Source organism: Lissotriton vulgaris, chromosome 2_2 (assembly GCF_964263255.1).
Source record: "Lissotriton vulgaris chromosome 2_2, aLisVul1.2, whole genome shotgun sequence".
In the NCBI taxonomy this organism is placed as follows: domain Eukaryota; kingdom Metazoa; phylum Chordata; class Amphibia; order Caudata; family Salamandridae; genus Lissotriton; species Lissotriton vulgaris.
This window is the reverse complement of record NC_141688.1, coordinates 101978049-102000938: the sequence shown is the minus strand read 5'-3', so window position 1 is coordinate 102000938 and position 22890 is coordinate 101978049. Positions and strand designations below refer to the sequence as shown.

The following is a 22890-nucleotide window of genomic DNA, read 5'->3' as shown; positions in this document are numbered from 1 at the left end:
AACAGCCATCAACGTATTAATCGCCAGATGCGTTTCGAGTGTAATACCATTAATCATTGGCAGTTTATTACAAATGGCTAAGCAAGCCAGCATTGCAAACAGTCTATAACAGTGAACACTGCCCCAGTGGGCATGGCCTTCATAACAAGGCATTCTGGTGCTCGTAGTTTTGCATAATATCAATCTCAAGTGAGTCCGTCTTGCTTTCCAAACATGATATCAAATTAAAACCACAGTGGGGTGATAATTGAATCTACACGCTAACAGACTGCTTTGTTCCTCCTGCATGATGGACTACCTCCTGTACCTTGGATACACCGATTGGCATCTCTCGGGTCCACACACATGTGGCAGGGCTCTTCCATGGTTTGGCTGACAGCTAATGTCCCATCAAAGTTTTTGCCACAATGGGAGAGTGTTAGACCTGTCTGCTTCTGGGGATGTTCTAAACATTATTATTTATTTTTGTCCCCCTTAGCCTCCCAGAGTTTCTATTTTTATTTTTTTATATATGTCCACCAGGATTTTTCAGTGCTGTCAGGGGGCTAGGTGTTCCTTGGCTATGACGCCATTTTTCCCTCATAACCTGTGAGGCCTAGTCAGCCCTTGAAAATCTAGGAACATCCAGAAACCTAAAATGGTGTCCACCAACTGCCATAACGGACACTACTGGAAAACAGGCCATAGGCTAACATAAGGAATTTTCAAGAAGCAACCAGTGACTTCTGCAGGTCTCAGGCCACCCTATAAAAGGCCAGTGACCAGCAGCCATTTTGTGCATTACTTGAGGTGACCAGTGTGGAGAGAGGCGACTTGAGGAGGAGGATTGTGCACTAGTGGTGACAAGATCGACCTGCGGGGCCGGCTGTCGCTTTACTGGGAAGTGCCCCCACCTAGGCTGACCAAACCCCACTGTTTCAGCAACCATCCTCAAGTTATCAGGGACTCTGTGACGAGTCTGTCAAGAACTGTAATCCCTGAAGTGTGGCTACCAGGGACCTGTTAGTCCCATCCTGAAGGTCGTGTGCAGAGGGGGTGAGCTGGGACCCAGCCCCAAGCTAACTGACCCTAAATTCAGGGGGTAACAAATAGAAATACCCGCGACTGCAGCGCTCCAGTTCGACACCCTCCCCTGACGGGGAAAGCGGCAAAACCAGCTGTCGTCCCTACCTGGAAGCGACGCTGCCGCCGAGTGCATTTCCTGACGTGAGGGCAACAGAAGAGGGAGAGCCCAGCTGACTTGTATCGTCATTAGAAGAGCTCCGTTGAGGCGCCGGAAGAGGCGGGAAGCGAAGCAGAGCCCAGCTGATCGTCGGCGAAGCGGAGAAGGACGCCGTCGCGTCAGAAGAGGTGCGCTGAGCCGGAACCGGCAGGAAGGACCCAGCGCGTCTGAAGAGGCGGGCGCAAGGCGGAGTCAGGAGGGGCCGGTCGCGTCATCGGAGGTGCGTCAAGGCGGAGCTCCAGTCAGCGGGAATATCGAGGAGGCAGAAGCGCCACATCGGACGCCTCGGTGGAGCACCTCGGACTGGGGTAGGCTTCTCTGTCACGCCACGACAACTGCTGGAAGACTTCCCCGGCACCGCGTGACACGGGCAACGCCAGCTGTAACGTCTGCAAAGCCAGAAGTAAGCCGGGGAGTGAGGGAGTGGGAGGCGGCTGTGCCGGCATTATATAAACCCTGTGACTGAACAGCAAACACGGTTATGAAGTGTTGAGGCCTTCCCAGTAGACCTTGGGGGAACTTGACTTCTGCTTATTAACTCCAGGCACGAACTGTCAGGTTCAAGTACTTGTGCCAGTGGTCAAGGGACTGGGCCAGAGAAATACATTGAAGTTAGAACTTCCTGTCAGGTTCTCAATCATTACACCCCTGGAGTTGGAACCCTTAACAGAGAGGTGTAGCCATTCAGTAAACAAGGGGGGGAAGCCTTATTAACTCCTCTTGTCTCCTATTTAGCTTTTTAGTTGGCTGTGAGCTCTGAGAACAGCGCTGCTGGGGGTAGGAGATTGTCGTGCTTGAACAGAGCGCTGAGAACAAGAAGGGTAATGAAATGTACATGCCAGGTCTGTAATGTAAATGTGTAACCTTTATAGTGAATATCTCTGACTGTGATGTCTGATTGATAAAGTAATTTTGTGGGATTGATAACAGTTTCTTACAAGGGAAATGTACCTATGAATTAGCATTCCTAGAGTGGGAAATATACTGAGGTTGGTGTAACACAGGTGCATTATTGCTAAACTAATTGTAAACCCATTTTGCATAAGAAACAGAGTCATATTATTTTTATAAAAGGTACTGGTATTTTTCCAAAAATCGGTGTTGTGTCTTTTGTTTTAGTGGTTAATCACTGAGTTACTGTGAGTGGGTTTTGTAAGCACTTAACCAACGCCTTGAGTTTAGCTGTATCCACTACTGTGCCAGGCTACCATATGTAGTCTAGGATACCCTAGGTCCAACATAATTGGTGTTTCAGCGGTGGGATCACGAATTTGTGCTTACACTCACTTAGTAGTAACGCAGTGCCTACCACGGGACCCCACCTGGAGTTTTCTCCCTGCGGCCCTCCTAATCTAAATTTTGCTTTTTCTAAATTAACTACTGGTGGTGGGTGGAGGTTGACCCCAGGTCACTTTTTGGATTTCTCCTGTGTAAAGTTTATACTCTAAGTAGAAATGGAGGTAAATGTGGAAGAGCTGGAAAATTATACCGTGACCCAACTAAAGGAATGGTGTCAGCAGCAAGGGGTGTTTTTTAAGAAAGGCGCCAGGAAAGTTGAGCTGCTGACCAGTATCCGGGCATGGGTGGAGGCTCATTCCGGGGAGGAAATAGATCCTGAGGGAAGTGACAGGGACACTGTCCTGGAGACCGCAACACTGTACCAGGCGGGAGGGGGCAACCTTTTAACAGGTCCTAGGACACCTTCCAGAGTGGGCAGTAGTGTCTCGGAGAGGGGATTGACCGACGCTGAGTTAGAGGATAGGAGGGAGGAGAGGAGGATGAGAATAGAACTAGCCAGGATGGACATGGAAAGGGAGGACAAGAGGTTGGCGCATGAGCGGACCATCAAAGAGATGGATTTACAAGCCCTAAACCTAAGAACCCCCAAATCTGAGAATGGTGGCAGCGATACCCAGACCAACATCAGAGAACCCAGACCTTACCTACCAAAAGATGTTATGGCATGCTATGTACCCAGTGATGACATTGCAAAATGGCTAGCCGCCTACGAGGTCTCACTGAGGGCCCATGGGATCTTGGAAGCCCACTGGGGGGGGTGGGTTATATAAATACATGCCCCCCACTGGCAGAGATACCTTGTTGGCCCTAGATCCAAGTGAACAGACCTACTACCCTGCTATGAAGTCAGCGCTGTTAAGAAAGTTTGGGTTGACCCCTGAGAAGTATAGGCAAAAGTTCCGGGGCAGCCACAAACTAGGCACGCAGAACTGGGTAGACTTTTTGGATTACGCCAGGAAGGCCCTGGAGGGTTGGGTGAGAGGCCCGAGGTTGTCTTAATGATGGTGACCGATGGAGCAGAGGAGGAGGAAAGCGAACCCCTCCCTGATCTTCTCTCGTCCCAAGAAAAGGATGGGTCGGTGGAGGGAGTGATTCTTTCGCCATCCCTGACTCCTGAACAGCAGAGTGATTGCCGCCAGATCCTGGGGCAATTTTCTTCTCTGTTCTCCCTTGTCCCGGGTAGGACCCACCTGTGTACCCATGACGTGGACACGGGAGACAGCCCACCTGTGAAGTCTAAAATCTACCGGCTGTCGGACAAGGTGAAGGCCAGCATCAAAAGTGAAGTCGCCAAGATGCTGGAGCTAGGAGTGATTGAACCTTCTGGTAGCCCTTGGTCTAGCCCGGTGGTTTTGGTACCAAAAGCTGCCCCACCAGGCACCACACCTGAATTGAGATTCTGTGTGGACTACCGAGGCTTAAATTCAGTAACCAAGACTGATGCACATCCCATCCCATGGGCGGATGAGCTTATCGACCGGCTGGGCGCTGCCCAATACTTAAGTACCTTTGACCTAACTTCAGGGTACTGGCAGATTTCCCTTACCGAGGGGGCGAAGGAAAGGTCAGCCTTCTCTACACCTCAGGGACATTACCAATTTCGTGTGATGCCCTTTGGGCTCAAGAACGCCCCTGCCACTTTTCAGCGGCTGGTGAACAGGGTCCTTTCTGGAATGGAAGCTTTTTCTGCTGCTTACCTGGACGACATTGCTGTCTTCAGTAGCAGCTGGGAGGACCATTTGCAGCACCTGCAAGCTGTTCTTCATGCCCTGCAACAGGCTGGCTTGACAATCAAGGCCAGCAAGTGCCAGATCGGACAGGGGTCGGTGGTGTACCTAGGTCACTTGGTGGGCAGAGGGACGGTGCAGCCCCTCCAGGCAAAGATTGAGGCTATCATCGCCTGGGAGCCCCCCAAGACTCAAACTGAGGTCCGAGCCTTCCTGGGCCTCACTGGATACTACCGTCGCTTCGTGAAGGGGTATGGCACCATTGTGGCACCCCTCACTGAACTTACTTCCAAGAAACAACCCCGACGGGTAGTCTGGACGGAGGCTTGCCAGCGAGCCTTCATGACCTTGAAACAAGCATTGTGTTCCGCTCCCATTCTCAAGGCCCCTGATTTTGCTAGAGAATTCATTGTCCAAACAGATGCGTCAGAACATGGCATTGGGGCAGTGTTATCGCAGCTAAATGATGAGGGCTTGGATCAACCCGTGGTCTTCCTGTCTAGGAGACTACTCCCCAGGGAAAGGAGATGGAGTACAATTGAGAGAGAAGACTTTGCGGTGGTTTGGGCTCTGAAGAAGCTGCGGCCATACTTGTTTGGCTCGCACTTCCTGGTTCAGACTGACCACCGCCCCCTTCGTTGGCTGATGCAAATGAAGGGGGAGAATCCCAAGTTGCTAAGGTGGTCCATCTCCCTACAGGGAATGGACTTTAGGGTGGAACACCGACCTGGGACGGACCATGCCAATGCAGACGGTCTATCCAGGTATTTCCGCCTTAGTGATGAGGACTCCCAAGGGGTTGGGTAGTTCTCCCCACTTTCAGCTGGGGGGGACGCGTGTTAGACCTGTCTGCTTCTGGGGATGTTCTAACCATTATTATTTATTTTTGTCCCCCTTAGCCTCCCAGAGTTTCTATTTTTATTTTTTTATATATGTCCACCAGGATTTTTCAGTGCTGTCAGGGGGCTAGGTGTTCCTTGGCTATGACGCCATTTTTCCCTCATAACCTGTGAGGCCTAGTCAGCCCTTGAAAATCTAGGAACATCCAGAAACCTAAAATGGTGTCCACCAACTTCCATAACGGACACTACTGGAAAACAGGCCATAGGCTAACATAAGGAATTTTCTAGAAGCAACCAGTGACTTCTGCAGGTCTCAGGCCACCCTATAAAAGGCCAGTGACCAGCAGCCATTTTGTGCATTACTTGAGGTGACCAGTGTGGAGAGAGGCGACTTGAGGAGGAGGATTGTGCACTAGTGGTGACAAGATCGACCTGCGGGGCCGGCTGTCGCTTTACTGGGAAGTGCCCCCACCTAGGCTGACCAAACCCCACTGTTTCAGCAACCATCCTCAAGTGATCAGGGAATCTGTGACGAGTCTGTCAAGAACTGTAATCCCTGAAGTGTGGCTACCAGGGACCTGTTAGTCCCATCCTGAAGGTCGTGTGCAGAGGGGGTGAGCTGGGACCCAGCCCCAAGCTAACTGACCCTAAATTCAGGGGGTAACAAATAGAAATACCCGCGACTGCAGCGCTCCAGTTCGACACCCTCCCCTGACGGGGAAAGCGGCAAAACCAGCTGTCGTCCCTACCTGGAAGCGACGCTGCCGCCGAGTGCATTTCCTGACGTGAGGGCAACAGAAGAGGGAGAGCCCAGCTGACTCATATCGTCATTAGAAGAACTCCGTTGAGGCGCCGGAAGAGGCGGGAAGCGAAGCAGAGCCCAGCTGATCGTCGGCGAAGAGGAGAAGGACGCCGTCGCGTCAGAAGAGGTGCGCTGAGCCGGAACCGGCAGGAAGGACCCAGCGCGTCTGAAGAGGCGGGCGCAAGGCGGAGTCAGGAGGGGCCGGTCGCGTCATCGGAGGTGCGTCAAGGCGGAGCTCCAGTCAGCGGGAATATCGAGGAGGCAGAAGCGCCACATCGGACGCCTCGGTGGAGCACCTCGGACTGGGGTAGGCTTCTCTGTCACGCCACGACAACTGCTGGAAGACTTCCCCGGCACCGCGTGACACGGGCAACGCCAGCTGTAACGTCTGCAAACCCAGAAGTACGCCGGGGAGTGAGGGAGTGGGAGGCGGCTGTGCCGGCATTATATAAACCCTGTGACTGAACAGCAAACACGGTTATGAAGTGTTGAGGCCTTCCCAGTAGACCTTGGGGGAACTTGACTTCTGCTTATTAACTCCAGGCACGAACTGTCAGGTTCAAGTACTTGTGCCAGTGGTCAAGGGACTGGGCCAGAGAAATACATTGAAGTTAGAACTTCCTGTCAGGTTCTCAATCATTACACCCCTGGAGTTGGAACCCTTAACAGAGAGGTGTAGCCATTCAGTAAACAAGGGGGGGAAGCCTTATTAACTCCTCTTGTCTCCTATTTAGCTTTTTAGTTGGCTGTGAGCTCTGAGAACAGCGCTGCTGGGGGTAGGAGATTGTCGTGCTTGAACAGAGCGCTGAGAACAAGAAGGGTAATGAAATGTACATGCCAGGTCTGTAATGTAAATGTGTAACCTGTATAGTGAATATCTCTGACTGTGATGTCTGATTGATAAAGTAATTTTGTGGGATTGATAACAGTTTCTTACAAGGGAAATGTACCTATGAATTAGCATTCCTAGAGTGGGAAATATACTGAGGTTGGTGTAACACAGGTGCATAATTGCTAAACTAATTGTAAACCCATTTTGCATAAGAAACAGAGTCATATTATTTTTATAAAAGGTACTGGTATTTTTCCAAAAATCGGTGTTGTGTCTTTTGTTTTAGTGGTTAATCACTGAGTTACTGTGAGTGGGTTTTGTAAGCACTTAACCAACGCCTTGAGTTTAGCTGTATCCACTACTGTGCCAGGCTACCATATGTAGTCTAGGATACCCTAGGTCCAACAGAGAGCTAACACAGGTAGGTGATATTCACTTCTTTATTCACTCAGGCAGCAAGTTGGTTCAGCAGGAGCAGCCCTCAACGTATTAATCGCCAAACGCGTTTCGAGTGTGATAATCTTAATCATTGGCAGTTTATTACAAATGGCAAAGCAAGGTAGCGTTGAAAACAGTCTATAACACTGAACACTGCCCCAGTGGGCGTGGCCTTCATAACACGGCATTCTGGTGCTCGTAGATATTATGTTTGTAAAGCAAGACGGACTAACTAGAGATTGATATTATGCAAGGAGGGGAAGGCACTCTTCTGGTCCCATGGCCGGGAATAGCTGATCCTTGATGTCAGCACCCCAGTGGGCATGGCCTTCATAACACGGCATTCTGTTGCTCGTACTTTTGCATAATCTCAAGTGAGTCTGTCTTGCTTTCCAAACATGATATCAAATTAAAACCACAGTGGGGCGATACTTGAATCTGCACGCTAACACACTGCTTTGTTCCTCCTGCATGATGGACTACCTCCTGTACCTTGGATACACCGATTGGCATCTCCCGGGTCCACACACATGTGGCGGGGCTCTCCTGCGGTTTGGCTGACTGCTAACATCCCATCAAAGTTTTTGCCACAATGGGAGAGCCAACACAGGTAGGTGATATTCACTTCTTTATTCACGCAGGCAGCAAGTGGGTTCAGCAGGAACAGCCATCAACGTATTATTCGCCAGACGCGTTTCAGGTGTGATACCCTTAATCATTGGCAGTTTGTTACAAATGGCAAAGCAGGGCAGCGTTGCAAACAGTCTATAACCCTGAACACTGCCCCAGTGGGCGTGGCCTTCATAACACGGCATTCTGGTGCTCGTAGATATTATGTTTGTAAAGCAAGACGGACTAACTAGAGATTGATATTATGCAAGGAGGGGAAGGCACTCTTCTGGTCCCATGGCCGGGAATAGCTGATCCTTGATGTCAGCACCCCTCTCTCCATGAAGCGGGAGGCTCAAGAGGGTTTCTCCGCAAGACAGTGGGGCGGCGAAGTTCCTGGTGACCAGAGAGCATCCTCGCTGCTTTTGGGGCTAGACATGGTGTATTGTTGGTCTGGGTGATGAGCCACAGCTCTTCTCCCCGGATTTGGCCTGCTACTAGGTAACACTGAGTGCTACAACGGCATATGTAGAGCGCCACCCAGGGATCTCTTGAGATGCCTGAACAGTAGAAGGGTTCTGCCTCGGACTCAGGCCCAAGGTGGTGTATGGGCCAAGTCCCAGACAGGCTACTTATCCCCAAGGAAAATGCACAGGAGAGCCCTCAGACCTCTCAGACTGCAGAGCACACAGAGCTCTTGCAAAATAAAGCACACAGAGCTCTTGGTGATAAGGCCAACAGAGTTCTGGGAGAGTGCAGCCCCCAGACTGCTTGGCAAACAAAGCCCAAAGAGCTCTTGTAAAGTAAAGCACACAGAGCTCTTGATGACAAAGCACACAGAGCTCTTGTACAGTAAAGTACACAGAAATGTTGATGTCCCTGAGTTTCCTAGAACAGGAGGCCAGCACACACAGGCACTTGGAGATTTCTTCACAAGCAGGATACCACAGCAAGGCAAAAAGAGTCAGTCCTTTTCCTCCACCACAGACAGAAGAAGCAACTGCAGGCCAATCTACTCCTCACACAGAAAAGGCAGCACTCCTCACATAGCCCTTCCACTCTTCTTCTTGGCATGATCCTCTTGATCCTGGAAGTAATCTATAATCCTGGGGTTTCGTGCCGAAAACCGATACCCCATTTTGTCATTGTTCTCTTTGTGGCAAGGGTCTCTGAACCCAGTCCAACCAGTCCTGTCCTCCCTGGTCCAGATTGACCTCAGGGGGAAATTCCTGTTGAAAATTAGTAAGATTATTTACATGACATGTTATCAAGGTTGCACTATTATCACTGACTTATTTGATTTATTAAAGTGGCTAGTGTTAAAGAAGTGTGGTATGCCTTCTGTAGACTTGTTAAATGTATTAACTATTTTTAATGAATGGTGAAATGAACACATAGGTCCAGTGTATTGGCTAACTGGGGCTTCAGTAAAATGTTTTGAATCAAAAGTAACCAGTTGTTTTCACTTTCCAAAAGTTGCATTTTCAAACACAGAATTTAAAAACCACCTTCACCAAAAGGTGTGTTAATAAATTCTGAGTTCAGAGAGCCTGAACTCCATTTCCCCATCTTGTCCCTATGGAAAGTTATACTTGTAAGATGTTACAAAGCAACTTCCATGGTAGCCAATGGGACAAATAGCCTTTCAATAGGGAAAAACAAAACACACAGTATTTCACTATCAGGACATGTCACACACATCAGTTTATCATATCCTACCTCTCAAATACTTTGTACCCTGCCCATGGGGTACCTTGGGCCTACCATACGGATGCCTTACATGTAAGAAAAGGAAAGGTTAGGACCTGGCAAGTGGGTGCACTTGCCAGAGCAACATAGTAGTTTACAACTGTGCGTACAAACACTACAGTGGTAGGTCTGAGACATATTTGCAGGGCTAATCATGTGGGCGGCACATCCAGTGCTGCAAGACCACCAGTAGCATTTGATTTACAGCCCCTGGGATAGACTAAGGACTTACCAGTAAATCAAATATGCCAATAATGGATAACCAATTATATCACAATTTATACAGAGGGCATATGCACTTCAGCACTGATCGGCAGTGGTAAAGTGCCCAGAATCCTAGAGCCAACAAAAACAGGGTAAGAAAATTAGGAGGCAAAAGGCAACATGTTTGGGGATAACCCTGCCAAAAGGGCAAATTCCAACATAAGGTCATTCAAATGATTCCAGTGGGGGTTGTAGTCTCTAAGGTAGATTTGGGTGCAGTGATGGCCAGAGCTTGTTGCGATCTTTTGCATGATTTTTTCTATGAAAGATAGGTTATCTCCAGGCGGGTGGTAGAATGTGTCTAATTTGTATGGTGAACTGTTGTTGCATGCAATGTCGCTGCATACATATGTAAAGGTGCTTGTTATGTTTTGTTGTACCTTGACATTGTGCAATTGCCGGTACAACGAACCTTAAGCTTTTGCCTATAAGCCCTTTTGCTTCAGTTTTGTTATTTATTGTATGTTGCACATGTGCTAAGTAGGGTACAGGCTTGTGCCCCACTTTGTGGATTGCTGTGTGATATTCATCCCTATTGTTTGCAAGCAAATATCAGACCTCTGTCCGGCTGGCCATGTCAAATCAATATAGTAAAAACTGAGTCTATATTTATTCTCCTTGATATCCCACCTAAAAGGGACCACTGTTGTCTAAAGGAATTCTCAGATATGTTGGCATGACAATGAGAAAATTGAAGACATGGTTCTGCAAACATCACAGTAATTTAGGAAGTGGGCAGAGTGCAACCACGATGTCTAATCAGTTCATAACAACAGGATACAAAATTGAGGACCGGTGTGTTTGGTGATCGAACAGTTATAGCCCAACAACAAAAATCCAGAAAGGTATTCCTTGAGAAAGAGCAAAAATGGATATATCGACTGTCAACTCACAAGAAAGCGTTGATTGATGAAATTTCATGGGAATCCTTTCAGAGATAATCCATGTCCAAACTGGCAGGAATTGCATATCTTTTGCATAACACAACACTCTGAATTTTAATCAAATAATATAACTGATGACTTATTTGATCTGCATGCTTAAAAAGTAACACATGAAGTGAAGAGGAATAACAACTAGAATTCCAAGGAAATTATTACCACATCCTATACGTTCTTATAACAGCACACTCCTTTGGTTGTAGTAATTCATGTGGGATGAGAGATGATAACAAGCACATAGGTGATCCTAGAACTAATTGAATAATAATAATTTAGCGCTACACTCATGCAGATAACCACAGACATTAAATATCTGGGGAAACGAGAAACTGATGTTGACTTTGAAGAAGAAAGTGGCACTCAAGACAACATTATTTATTCAAAACAAATGTGATCAGGAGGCATTACATTTTCATCATTTCTCTTGGTCTTTCGCCATACTAGTATGTGACAATAAGGTCTGTCTGACTCCTTAATCCCTATGGAGCAATAAAAAATGTTATATGAGTAAGACTCTTTTTCCAGACATTTAGAATATATGGTGCATGTTGTTTGATGTCTGATAACCCAATTAATGGCTCACTTGCTTGCAGTGCTACTTTTATTCCTGCACTATACCAGCCTCTAAGGTTCGATTTCAAATAGAAGGGCACACTTTTAGAACACTGTTTAGTTTTAAGGTGTGCAGTGCTCACCATGTAATAGACAACAGGTACTTGGAGCTGCTTTTATGCTAACTATGTCTCTATTAACCAACAGATATCCTACAAAAGAATGAGAATCAGTGGGTCAGTATGTATGGTATGCTGGAATGAATGTGTGACAGATTTACATGAAGATCCACAAAAGGTTGATTTGAGACAATTGTAATTAATGAAGGATTCTTAATTGGTCCTGATGAAGGTCAAATGACCCCGATAGGTAAGGTGTGTTAGATGGAACATGTGACCAGTAGACGCTGGAGACATTACTTCTCTCGGATTGCCTCTCCAACAGTTTTTAATATTGTTAGGGTGCCCTCCTTTTGAATTAGAATCATGATATCTTAAACAATTTTATGCTTAGTATAGTCACTGAAAAAAATCAAAGAGCTCCCTTGATTTTCAATGGCAAGCTCATCCAGATACCTGTGGTATCTGGACAAGGACTCTATGATGGAGCATGCCACAGGTAACTCTTGTGGGCAAGACTACTATAAAAACCCGTAGGGCTGCCTGACAAGGGGGATACAATCACTGAAAGTAGGTCATCTCTGCTTGATTAGTTGACAATAAATATCGAAGCCATAGAGTGGTTATCTGTGTGTTAGCTCCGTCAGTCATACCTGCTCTATTCTAATCTACATAGCCATTGTGAAAAGTTAGATTATATCTACCATATCCACAAACACTTAGAAAGGCATCAACACCACAAAGGTAGGAAAGATAGCTCAAAAGGTGACAACTATTCGAAGCTGAGCAATGAACAATGGTACACCCCGGTGCAATGAAACTGATTGCCTTATCCTTAGGCACACGAATTTGCGCACATAATCTTCATATCTTTAAACTAGTGATACCATTTCTGTATTTTCTATTACAAGGGAAATAGAAAGAGAGATCACTGGTTTCCTGCTGGGTTAAACACCACAGTGCACAAGGGTTTTATGGTCCAGGTAGTTTAAAACTTTCCTTTCTTGAGGTTTAAGGTGCCTTATTGTCACTACACGCTGTTAGGTATTCTGCACCATTTTCTACCACTTCACCCTGTATGTTCTCTATGATCCCTCTCTTAGGCCAAGCGTGGTCTGCTGCTGGGATGCTAAAAGACCTGTTCTCGATGTCCACCATAGCCTGGTCTGCTGTTGTTAAGTATAGGGTTATGTTAGTCGCCAATGCCCTACATTGCTGTGATGGGTAACTGGAGTAGAGTGGACTACATTCCCTAGACTAACTCAACGAGGTCCTGTGATGACTGCCCTTACTTTTCCAAAACTCTGAAAACAAATTCCCCCAAATCCTGTTTATTCCCACCTTCCAGCGGCCCCAGCCCGCCTCATCGTTTTTAGTTCGTCACACCTCCTTACTTGTTAGGAAAGCATAGACTCACATACCATTGACCACATTGATTAGACCACGCCACTAAATGTCCACTCTTATTCTCTGATGGGATGGACAGTGGGGCGCATTAAATCCTGTGTGCAAATGTTTCGATAAAGCCTATAACTGATTAATGTCCAACTCCTCCAGGCACCACATTGCAATGGTGTGCAAAATTCTTCTGCATTTAGTGCATTGTCAGGCCAAAAACTTCTTTGATTTTGTTATTTTTACCGGACGCCGACTGCTTTAGCGTGCAGTTCATACACAGGCGGTCCTGGGCAATCGAATATAACTTTCATGATGAAGCGCAACTCTGTTTATGGTTTTAAACCCACATGTCTTTCAGTGGTAAATTTGCTAAAAAAGTAAAAGATATGTAAATTAAGATAAGAAGCTAGATGATGTTGATTGCACCAATGACTGAGTCATTTTACAGTAGATAAAAGAGAAATTTTGCTTTGCTTTGCCCCAGGTTATTTTCATTAGAGGCCAATAGTGCTCTTCCACTCATCCGTCAGTGTAAATGTTATTTTGCATCGGGTAATCAGTGCAATTGCTGAAAGAAAACAAGTCTGACTGTTTTACAAATTAAGTTGTGTACTTAACATAGGAACATTGTGTGCACTATTGTAATATGGCACAGAAAAGGGGCGCAACCCCACTACAGCTGTGAACAAATATTTGCACACAGAGCCCCTCATTTATGGGATTTTGGCATAGGGCAGCGCAGCAAGGCATCTTACTGCGCCGCCCAACGCCAAAGTGAAAGGACAGGACAGCACCTTATTTATGCAATACAGTGCATTCCTGTCCTTCCTCCCGAGCTGGCGCCATTGAGGCAGTCTAGCGCCATCGTGCAAGGGTGCCTCCGCTGCAAGCAGGATTGTTTTTGTGCAGCAGGGGACATCTTCTTGCACAAAAAACAATCCTAAGAGATGTTTTCCTGTTTCCATGTGTACTGCAGAATGCAGAATGCAGCACACATCGAAAGAGAAAAAAACGAGGAGATAAAAACATATTTCTCCTTGTTATGCCTCACCTCGGGAGGCGTACGGATTAGGAGCTTGCCAAGGTGTACATGATATTGTAAATCTGGGGCAGCGTCAAAATCCATGGGTGTTGCATGGAAAAACCCACTACAATGCTCATGGAACGTTGGTTCTGATTGCAGAGTGAGGTGACCCAGCGGTTTGTGCGGCGTTGCCTTACTCAAGACTTCTCAGGCCACTCAGAGCCACACACGGTAGCCTCGGGCGGCTTCATAAATCGGATTGAGAGCCCTGCATCATGCATGTGCCACTTTGCATGGTGCAAAAGTGACGCAGGGCTCTTAGAAATAACCACCAGATTGTAATCCTAACCGCAGGGCCAGGTACGCGCTGTAGAACCCTTCAGGTCTACTTCACGAGCAATTTTAAGAGTCAGGTTCTATTGTTCTATTTTCAGAATACAAGCCATGGTGCATGTTTGCATAGTGAGCGTGCAGATATTTAGGGGCTGATTCACAAAAGCAATTATTAGTATGGAAGTAGTAACACAGGATTTCTCTTCTACACACACTTTCACACCTTTGTGAAACAGCCCTAACATTTCCAACTCCCTATTAGCAAAAGTGCAAAGGACACACTCCTTTCTATTTGTACTAACTGTCTATGAATATTCCCTAAATATTCCTACTTAAGATGTTTGGGGTTAATTTACCAAGGCATGTGAGTATCTAAAATAGAACTACTGGGCATACTTCAAAATGCCTTTGTAAATTGGTCCTGCCTGCAGGGGAGAGTGCATGATCAGCCTTGTGCTGCATAGTTTCGTAAGTGAAAGGCCCTTCTTTATTCTCTGTGTACCATGGCGAGCAGATAAGCTGCACAAACAAGCCTTACCTTTGACTTCACAAACAGAGCCAGGGCTTGTTTGTATGCCGAGATGGCCTCATCTGTGTTACCTTGGCAGAACTGGGAGGCTCCCATGCCTTCACTGGCCTGCCACTGCCCCTGGAGCACACCTGCAAAACAGAGAACACACTGTGCGTCAGTCAAGGGTGCAGGCCCAGGAGGCTTTTGCTGTACTTAAGAGCCCAATGCAGAGGAAAGGAGATGGAACATAAGGTGGCAGGTCCATTCTCTCACTTGTGGAGGATTCATTGTTACAGATCCATTTGCCAAGTGAAAATGGCACAGTAGACAAGTGGTCTCTTTTGAAGAGTTTCTATGGAAGGTTAATTCTGGAAGCAGGTAGGACAGCGTCCGACACCTGAAAAATAGTGTTTACAAATATTTTCTTCCCACAAGTGAGGAAGTCGGGCAAGACGGCGTATGGGCTCTTCACTTACACAAAGGGGGGTCTGCCAAGAAATCTCAGGACTACATATAAGCAGCTCCATGTCAGCACGACGACTAAACTGTCCTCACCTGGGAAGAAGGACAGTTTGAAGCATCTTTGAGGTAAAGTAATATTGAACCAGTTTTAGCCCTTGCTCTCTCTAGCAGCAGAGCACAGGGAGCACCTGTTTGGGTGTTTTGCACAGGCAGCTACTAACAGCTTGTAGTTAACAGTAATTTCCCTTGCAAACCAGTGTGCAGATGTAAATAAAGGGGGCAGACACATGCAAAACCTGCTAATACACGTTACTCCCCAATATTTTCTACAAAGGTCATATTCAGGTCCAGAAAAACACTCAAAACCTGGTGTCAATGTTATTTGCACCATTGTTTTTTAACCTTTTGATATCTCAAGGGCCGAAATGACCAATTATAGTATTTTTTTTAAGATTTAAAGAAAAGAGACGACGCGGAAAGTAGTGAATTCCAAGAACCAGGAATCATCGCTTCAGTCTCTATCATCAAGCTAAGGGAATCTGTATATGATATTATATATCTCACATTAGAGTGAAAAATTGACAAAATCTGATCTCAATTTGCTTAACAATTGTCTATCAATGAGTGACCTCTAATCACTTGTAAACGCTCCTAGGCTGCATAATTGCACTACCCGCTGACTGCCTAGAGCAGGGGTCTCCAAACCCGTCCTGGAGGGCCGGAGTCATGCCAGATTTTTAAAATTACTACATGTATCTCAATGGGGATATCCCAAACATCTGGCATGGATCCGGCCTTCCAGGACCGGTTTGGAGACCCCTGACCTAGAGTGTGGGTTGCTTGACACACATCTCTTGGCCAGCTATAAGCCTCCAGGACATGCAAGCGACTGGATACCCTATCAGGTGATTGGCCGCGATTTATAAATCCTGATTGATTAATTGAGCTACCTTGCGCTTGCTTAGCTGCACAACTCTGGTTCTAAGGAGGTGATAGACAAACAAATTGAATGCATACACAAACATCTTATTTATTCAGTAACAATTTCCAAAACTGTTGTACAGTACTGGTTAAAAATATAATCCTTAATAAACACAAAAGCGAAACCATTTTAGAGGCTTTAGAGCTGCACAATTAACACATTCAATTTTCAGATCCATTGAGCAAGAAGATGTCCAATGTTTCTCAGGAAAAAGGTCCGACTTCAATAAACCATGAGAAGGTTGAATTACAGCTGACAGTTTTAGTGCCAAATGATTTGTGAAGTGCAGCAGACTGGAGTTTCCATTCCAAACCTGACTCCTGCAGTTTTTCATGTTTCGGCTAATGTTCGAGATACATTCGAGACAGTCTGCTACAAACTATGCAATGAATAAGTCAGGGGGGAGTGCAATGTAAAACTGTACTGCCCCAGACTAGCTTCCAATGGTGCATAGTCCTGAATTTTCATAACTAACCCTACCACAAATATACCAGCGGAGCTATGGACCCACAACGGGTTGTTAACATTCATGAATTTGCAAGCACGTGTTTTTGTGCTGGCTTTTCCTATAGATGGCGTTTTTCAGATTAGACTCCAATCAAAGTAGCAAACAGGACATACAGACATATCCCTAAATAGCTCCGAGAAAGATGGGCCTGCAACCACCTGATTTCACCTTGAGCTGGAGCTGAATATTCTACAATTTCTGGAGGACACCCTAAATACAAAGTAAAAGGAAGGGCAGCATTTTCTCCATCAGCTGAGATAATATTGTGGAAGAAATTCAGCAGCTAGATTCTACTCCACATTTAGGGCCAAAAACAAACTTTGTAGGTCTGCGTCTGTAGCAGCACTTTTTTGAACAGGTGACGATTTACTACTTTCAGGAATGCACATACTTTCCAATAAGTATGCTTGAAAAGCTGCCCCAGGTGCAGGATTCTAGGCTAACTACTGGGAATTCCATGCAACTTATTCTCTGTGATCCCATTTTCTTAATGTGTTATTGTAAACAAATTAAAATTGCGAACTGTGGAATTGCAGCCCATTGCGCAAATGTATATTTCTTTCATTTTCTTTTTTTTCTTTCTTCCCCAACACTGAGGGGCAAATTTACAATTACTGGCGCATCCCTGCATATCGGCAGGGATGCGCCAGTAATTGTGCGCCGAAGCTTCGCCACCCTTGATGCGCCGCATTTAAAATGCAGCGCACCATGGGTTAAAAACGGCACAGATGCGTCACGCATCTGTGCCGTAAGAGCGGCGCATTGCTGGAGTTGCGTCGCAAGCACGACGCAGCTCCAGCAATCATCAGTGGAGCCCTATGTACACAATGCTGCGTCAATCCTTACGCCTGCTTCAAGCAGGCGCAGGGTTTTGACGCAGCATGGGCCCAAAAGTGACTGAGTGAAATCTTGTAGATTTCACTCAGCCACTTTTGGGAGGAGTTCCTGCGCCGGAACGCCTCCCCCTGCGATGGTACGCCTCTTCTGGCACTGGGCTTTACAACGTGACCCATCTGGGAGATGCGTCATGTTGTAAATACCCTGCACCATGGCTCATCTTTTGAGCCGCTCCTGCGTCACAAAAGTGACGTAACGGCGGCGTGAAAGCGGCGCAAGGGGCTTGTAAATCTGCCCCTCTAAGTTTAGATGGAGGTGGGCTGTTCCCCTTCCCACGCTGGAAGGGAAGTTGCTCAATTTCCAGGGGGAGAAAGGTTGGGATTGGAGTTTTTGAATGCTGAAAAACTCCCAAGTCATGGGTGGCTGAATCCTAACCATTAGATATGTTTTACTACTGCTGAGGACTCTGCAGGACATAAATGATGTAATTTTGTATGTATAAACATGGTTATGCCAAATAAATAAATCGCTATGTGATTCACAGCCTATCATCTTCCTCCAGAAAGTGGAGAATTTTCACTAACACCACGAACTCACTATTGGGCTCATAGTGAATTGATCCAGGGGCTATAATTGTGGCTGACATGAAGCAGTGCAAAGAATGTCTATTCGTCCAGAATAGCTGAGGTAATTCAACACGTTCGTAGACAAGGCTTTTGGAAATGGCAGACCTGGCAACTCACACGGCGCCACTGTGTGGGGCACGATATCGGCTCCCATCACAGGGTCACTCGCTGAGGAGCCGATATCACACAGTGGCAGGGAGAACAGGCTTAAAACTACTGTAAATAGTGGATTTCCAGCTTGTTTTTCAAGGCTTTGACCTGCGATGTCCACTAAGGGGTGTAATAACACCCTGGACAATGGCACCAGCCTCAGAAAGTAATTTTTTTGGGGGGTGGAGGGGTACTTGGGGGCAGGGTGGGGGTAAAAGTGACTCTTAGGTACTTCTCGGCATGAGGCCCGCTCCCTCCAAGGCACCCACCCCACCTCACATGGTGTGATTTTGTTCAAGTTGGCATACCTGGACCGACCAAAAGAAGGCATTTGTCCAGTGCTTAATTTGTGAAAGAACAAATGCTAGTGTCCGAAACCATGCTCAGAGGTTGGCGGCTGGTGCAATTAAACGTTGGCACACCAAATACTGAGGCTGTTAGAATTTAATTCATCATCAGATGCTTCCTGCCTCTTTTTCGCCTTTGCTGGTTCCTGCTTTCTTCCTTTGTGACGATTTTGTACTTGCTAAATATCTGATATGGAAAAATAGATCCTGGTCCCCAAAAATAAGTGCTGATGACGCCCACCGGCAACCACCGGCTTAAATTAAGCACTTCTTGTGTCGCAAATTTAATGCAGGAGTTTTCTGTCATTGATCTGACAGCGAAGGTCAGTTTTGACACTCGTTACCTTATTCTGACTTGAACAATTTTGAGACTAGAAATTGCTGGTGGGTCTATTAAGTTAAAGTCGGGAGCCTGTACTGGCATTCAGCACCATACCTTTGCATACATATTTGCCAGGAGACCACAACATGTAAGTACTGGTGCCAGGTTCACCATACTAACGGCGTGGCGTAACACCGGGCCATATAAAGCAGGTCTATCGTGGCCTGGAGCTAAGTAAGCTGTGAAGGGTCTTCAGAATGTGCGACCACTGCATGAACACATCATGTCTGCTAGGTATTACCACACAAAGAAATGTAACAAGAACATTAAGAGCACCAAACACACTCAAATGTGACATTTTAAATCAAAGGGAAAATTAGCTTGTACTTAGTACTTAAGAAGGCAGTTTTTAATGAGAAAACGGTTGTTCTGAAATTGAAGTGAAATGTTGGTGCTGGCGCTCTGATAAAAGTGGGAAGCGGCGTGCAACCATATTTGTGCTTCTCGCTTCTCTGGTGGGCTTTACCCCGCTAATGATCACATTTAACACCTACACGCAGTCTTTCAGAAAGGAAGCGCCTAGGAATACATCAAACAAGGGGAAAGGGTTCCTGTGTGTTTTCTTTAGCTTTCCTACTCCCTCCTCCTAGGCATAAAATACAAGGGCTCATCACTGGCAGACAGGTAAAGCCAGGCCTGAATTATTTGTAGCTTACATTTTCAATTTTTAAAATATGTTTACATTTTTACATAAAAGCAACATGTACATTGTAAAGTTGTGTGCCAGTGAGGGGCCAGCAGACACGTGGCACTGTTGTGTCCTTGGGAAATAGAATGTCCTGTCTTTGTTCAGTGATAGCACAATTCCTGCAGAAATGAACCGAACAAAAACAGGTAGTTTATTGTTGCCTGTTAACCCTTTCAAGGCTGGATTGGCATGGATGCAGACCGCGGTGATGTGGATTCCAATGCCATAAACAAAACAATTATTAATCAAAGAAATGCATTCAAGGCCAGTTGACAAAATCTTGGGATAGCGCATTGAATTTGCAAAACACACTACACAACATTTTTGGATTCACAATAGAAATGTTTGCCATTCAGTTTCACTTCAAATGCTTCAATTATTGTTAAAAACATGTCAGAAAAACCTTCAGCTCAGAGTGAAAGGTATTGTTCATGCAGCAAAGATAAATGTTTGATTTTTCTTTCAACAGAGTCGCCAACAATAGCTGAATTCCAAGCAAGACAGAGTAAATAGTACATAGTAGATGGCCTCAAAAGTATTCAGAGCTGGCTCTATTGTGCTCCGTGAGTTTCATGTTTCATGGGCCTGGATGACTCATAGCCAGGCTGAATAGACCTTGTCTGCATTGAGAGTGGTGGGAGGAGTTTTCATTAGGACCTGAATAGGCTCTGTCTCCTTTGCACAATGCCGTCTCCACCTCCTGCGGTCAAACTGGACCTTGAAGGTCAGAACTGGTTTGGACTGAGCTAAGTGACCCTTGCCACAACGAGAACAAAGAGAAAATTGGGTATAAGTAATGGATCTAAAACCCCAGAACTTTAGATTACTTCTCGAAACAAGAGGACCCTGCCAAGAAGAAGAGCTGTGTGAAGAGCGCTGGCTTTTTTGTGTAAGGGGTGGGTTGGCCAGCAGTGGCTGCTTCTATCTATGGCAGAGAAAAATGACTGACTCTTTTTGCCCTGTTGTGTTATCCTGCTTGGGAAGATCTCCAAGGACTTGTGTGTTGGAATTTTCAGGGAGATAAAAGACTTGACTACTAGATCCTTGCTGGATCTAAAATTAACCTGCCTGGAAGGAGAGCTGGGAGAGCTGTATGAGGAGCGCTGTCCCTGCTGTGTGTGGAGTGGATCGGCCTGTAGTTGCTGCTCTTGTCTAGAGCAGGAGAAGGACTGGACAGTTCTTCAACTCTGTTTCTAAAGTAGAAGTGCATGTGGAGTGCTTTTTGTTTTCATCCCTAAGTTGAGGCAATGATCAAACAAACAAATGTGTGGAGAGCATTTCCCATTTTAGTTCCTACTGAAAAGTGCCCGGTGAGTGCTTCTGTAGACCCCTTCACCCGTGTGTCAGCCATCAGCACATATATTGTATATACACACAGACCACAATCAAGCAAATCACAAATCAATTTGCCAACTAGGCAATTGTCATAACATTACAGGTAGTGCAATAAAGTAACTACTTATAGGTTGCACAATTCATAAGAACACAATTACTGTGCATATTCCACAAATTCTAAAGTATTACTCGCTATCCTTACAATGCAATACAAAAACAAAATATATCAAAACATTCAGGGCAGGTAATGAAGCATGTAATGAAGAGAGTACATGAATCACCATACTTCACATAAGACCATAGAATAAAGCCCCCCTGCACTCCTATTACAGGCTATATGGTACTGCAATGTCCCAAGTGGGTCCTAGAGGCGCTGGGGTGCCTATTATGACAGTTACGGTACTTACAGTGAGATCCTACCCTGGACGTCACATCAGGTATTACAATTCCAACCAGAGGCATCTTGACTGGAAACCCAGACCCGCATCACTCCCGGGATTCTCTGCAGAAGATTCACCCTCCCAGAATGCAGGAGAAGTGGGGGTAGGCAACGTCGGCCATAGGAATCCATCAATCCCAGGCGTCTTGTTACGGTTTAAACCCTTAATTGCAGCACAAATTTCCTGTTGAGTTATGGGACCATCTATTTATTTTTTAGGGTCGTCAGGCAGTATTGGTAAGGGGAGATCCTGTGGAAACTCTGTGATGGAGGAACCTGCAACTGGATCAGGGGGTGCATAGAGTGTTGCAAGGTGATCGTGAAAGGCTGTATTTATTTCGTTTTGTGTGTGGACTAAGTGTCCTGCTGGTGTACGTATTCTAGATATAATTAGCGGGTCTGGTCTGTCCCTGACCATGCGGGCAAGCAGTGCACCTGATCTAGCTGCTTCTGTGTGTTTTCGTTGGAGAAATGCCCTGTGGTCTATTGTTCGCAGTTTTTCTAGTGTTTCAGCGTGGTCATTGTGAGCAGATTGTAATGCTTCTCGTTTGTTTGGATCAGACACTGCCTCCTTCTCTAGTATATCCAACCGGTGTTCAATGTCCTTCAGACATTGGTGTCTTTCCTGCCTAGCCCCTACTAATTGTCCGATTGTCGCTCCCCTTATCACCACTCTCAGAGCATCCCATTCAATAAGATTGGAGGAGGCTGTGTTCCAGTTTTCAGCCAGGTAATTAGTAATAGTGTTGGACAGAGTTGTGAGGAAGGGAGCGTCTTCAAGTAGTTGTGGGTGTAATTTCTAAGTAGGAACTGGAGTGGGCACCGTGCCCCAGCTGAGTGTGACTTCTAGAGGGTTATGGTCTGAGAAGGTTTTTGCTAGATATGTGGATTGACGGATCTTAGTGATGATGGATCTTGAGCATAAGAACCTATCAATTCTGGTATGGAGTCTGTGCACTGAAGAATAAAAAGAATATTCCTTGAGGGTGGGATAACAGGCATCACCACGCGTCAGAGAGTGTCCAGCCTGTTGGTCAGGTCGTGAATTGCTCAGCCAGTTTCCTGGCATTTGTACCATGTAGGGGTGGATGCGATCTATCGAGGCCAGCGTCCAGTACAGCATTCAAATCCCCTTCCAATATCCAGGGGATACCATCCCAGTCCGCTAGTACTGTATCCAGCCTACTCAAAAATTGGTCTTGTTCATAATTAGGGGCGTAGATGCTGCAGAGGACCACCAGGGAGCCATCAACGGTGCCTTTCACTAGAATGTACCGGCCCTGGTCAGCTACCCGGCGCTCTAGCTCGAGAAATGAGACCCTTTGGCGTATCCAAATGGTCACCCCCCTAGCGAAAGCAGAATAGCTAGTAGAATACATATGTACTCTCCATTTTTTGCGCATCTTCTGCTTTTCAGACTCAATTAAATGGGATTCCTGAAGGAACGCTATTTGTGTGTTATGTCGGAGAAG

General features: G+C 46.1%; 1 protein-coding gene across 2 annotated transcripts in view; it reads right to left on the bottom strand.

Moving 5' to 3' along the window:
* LOC147729090 (tetratricopeptide repeat protein 24-like) overlaps window positions 1-22890 on the bottom strand; it is a 604158-nt gene that overhangs the window by 413760 nt on the left and 167508 nt on the right. For both annotated transcript variants that reach the window (XM_086959369.1, XM_086959370.1), the window contains exon 5: window positions 14690-14811. In XM_086959369.1, the coding sequence (XP_086815495.1) occupies window positions 14690-14811 (122 nt within the window). The remainder of the gene's footprint in view (window positions 1-14689; window positions 14812-22890) is intronic.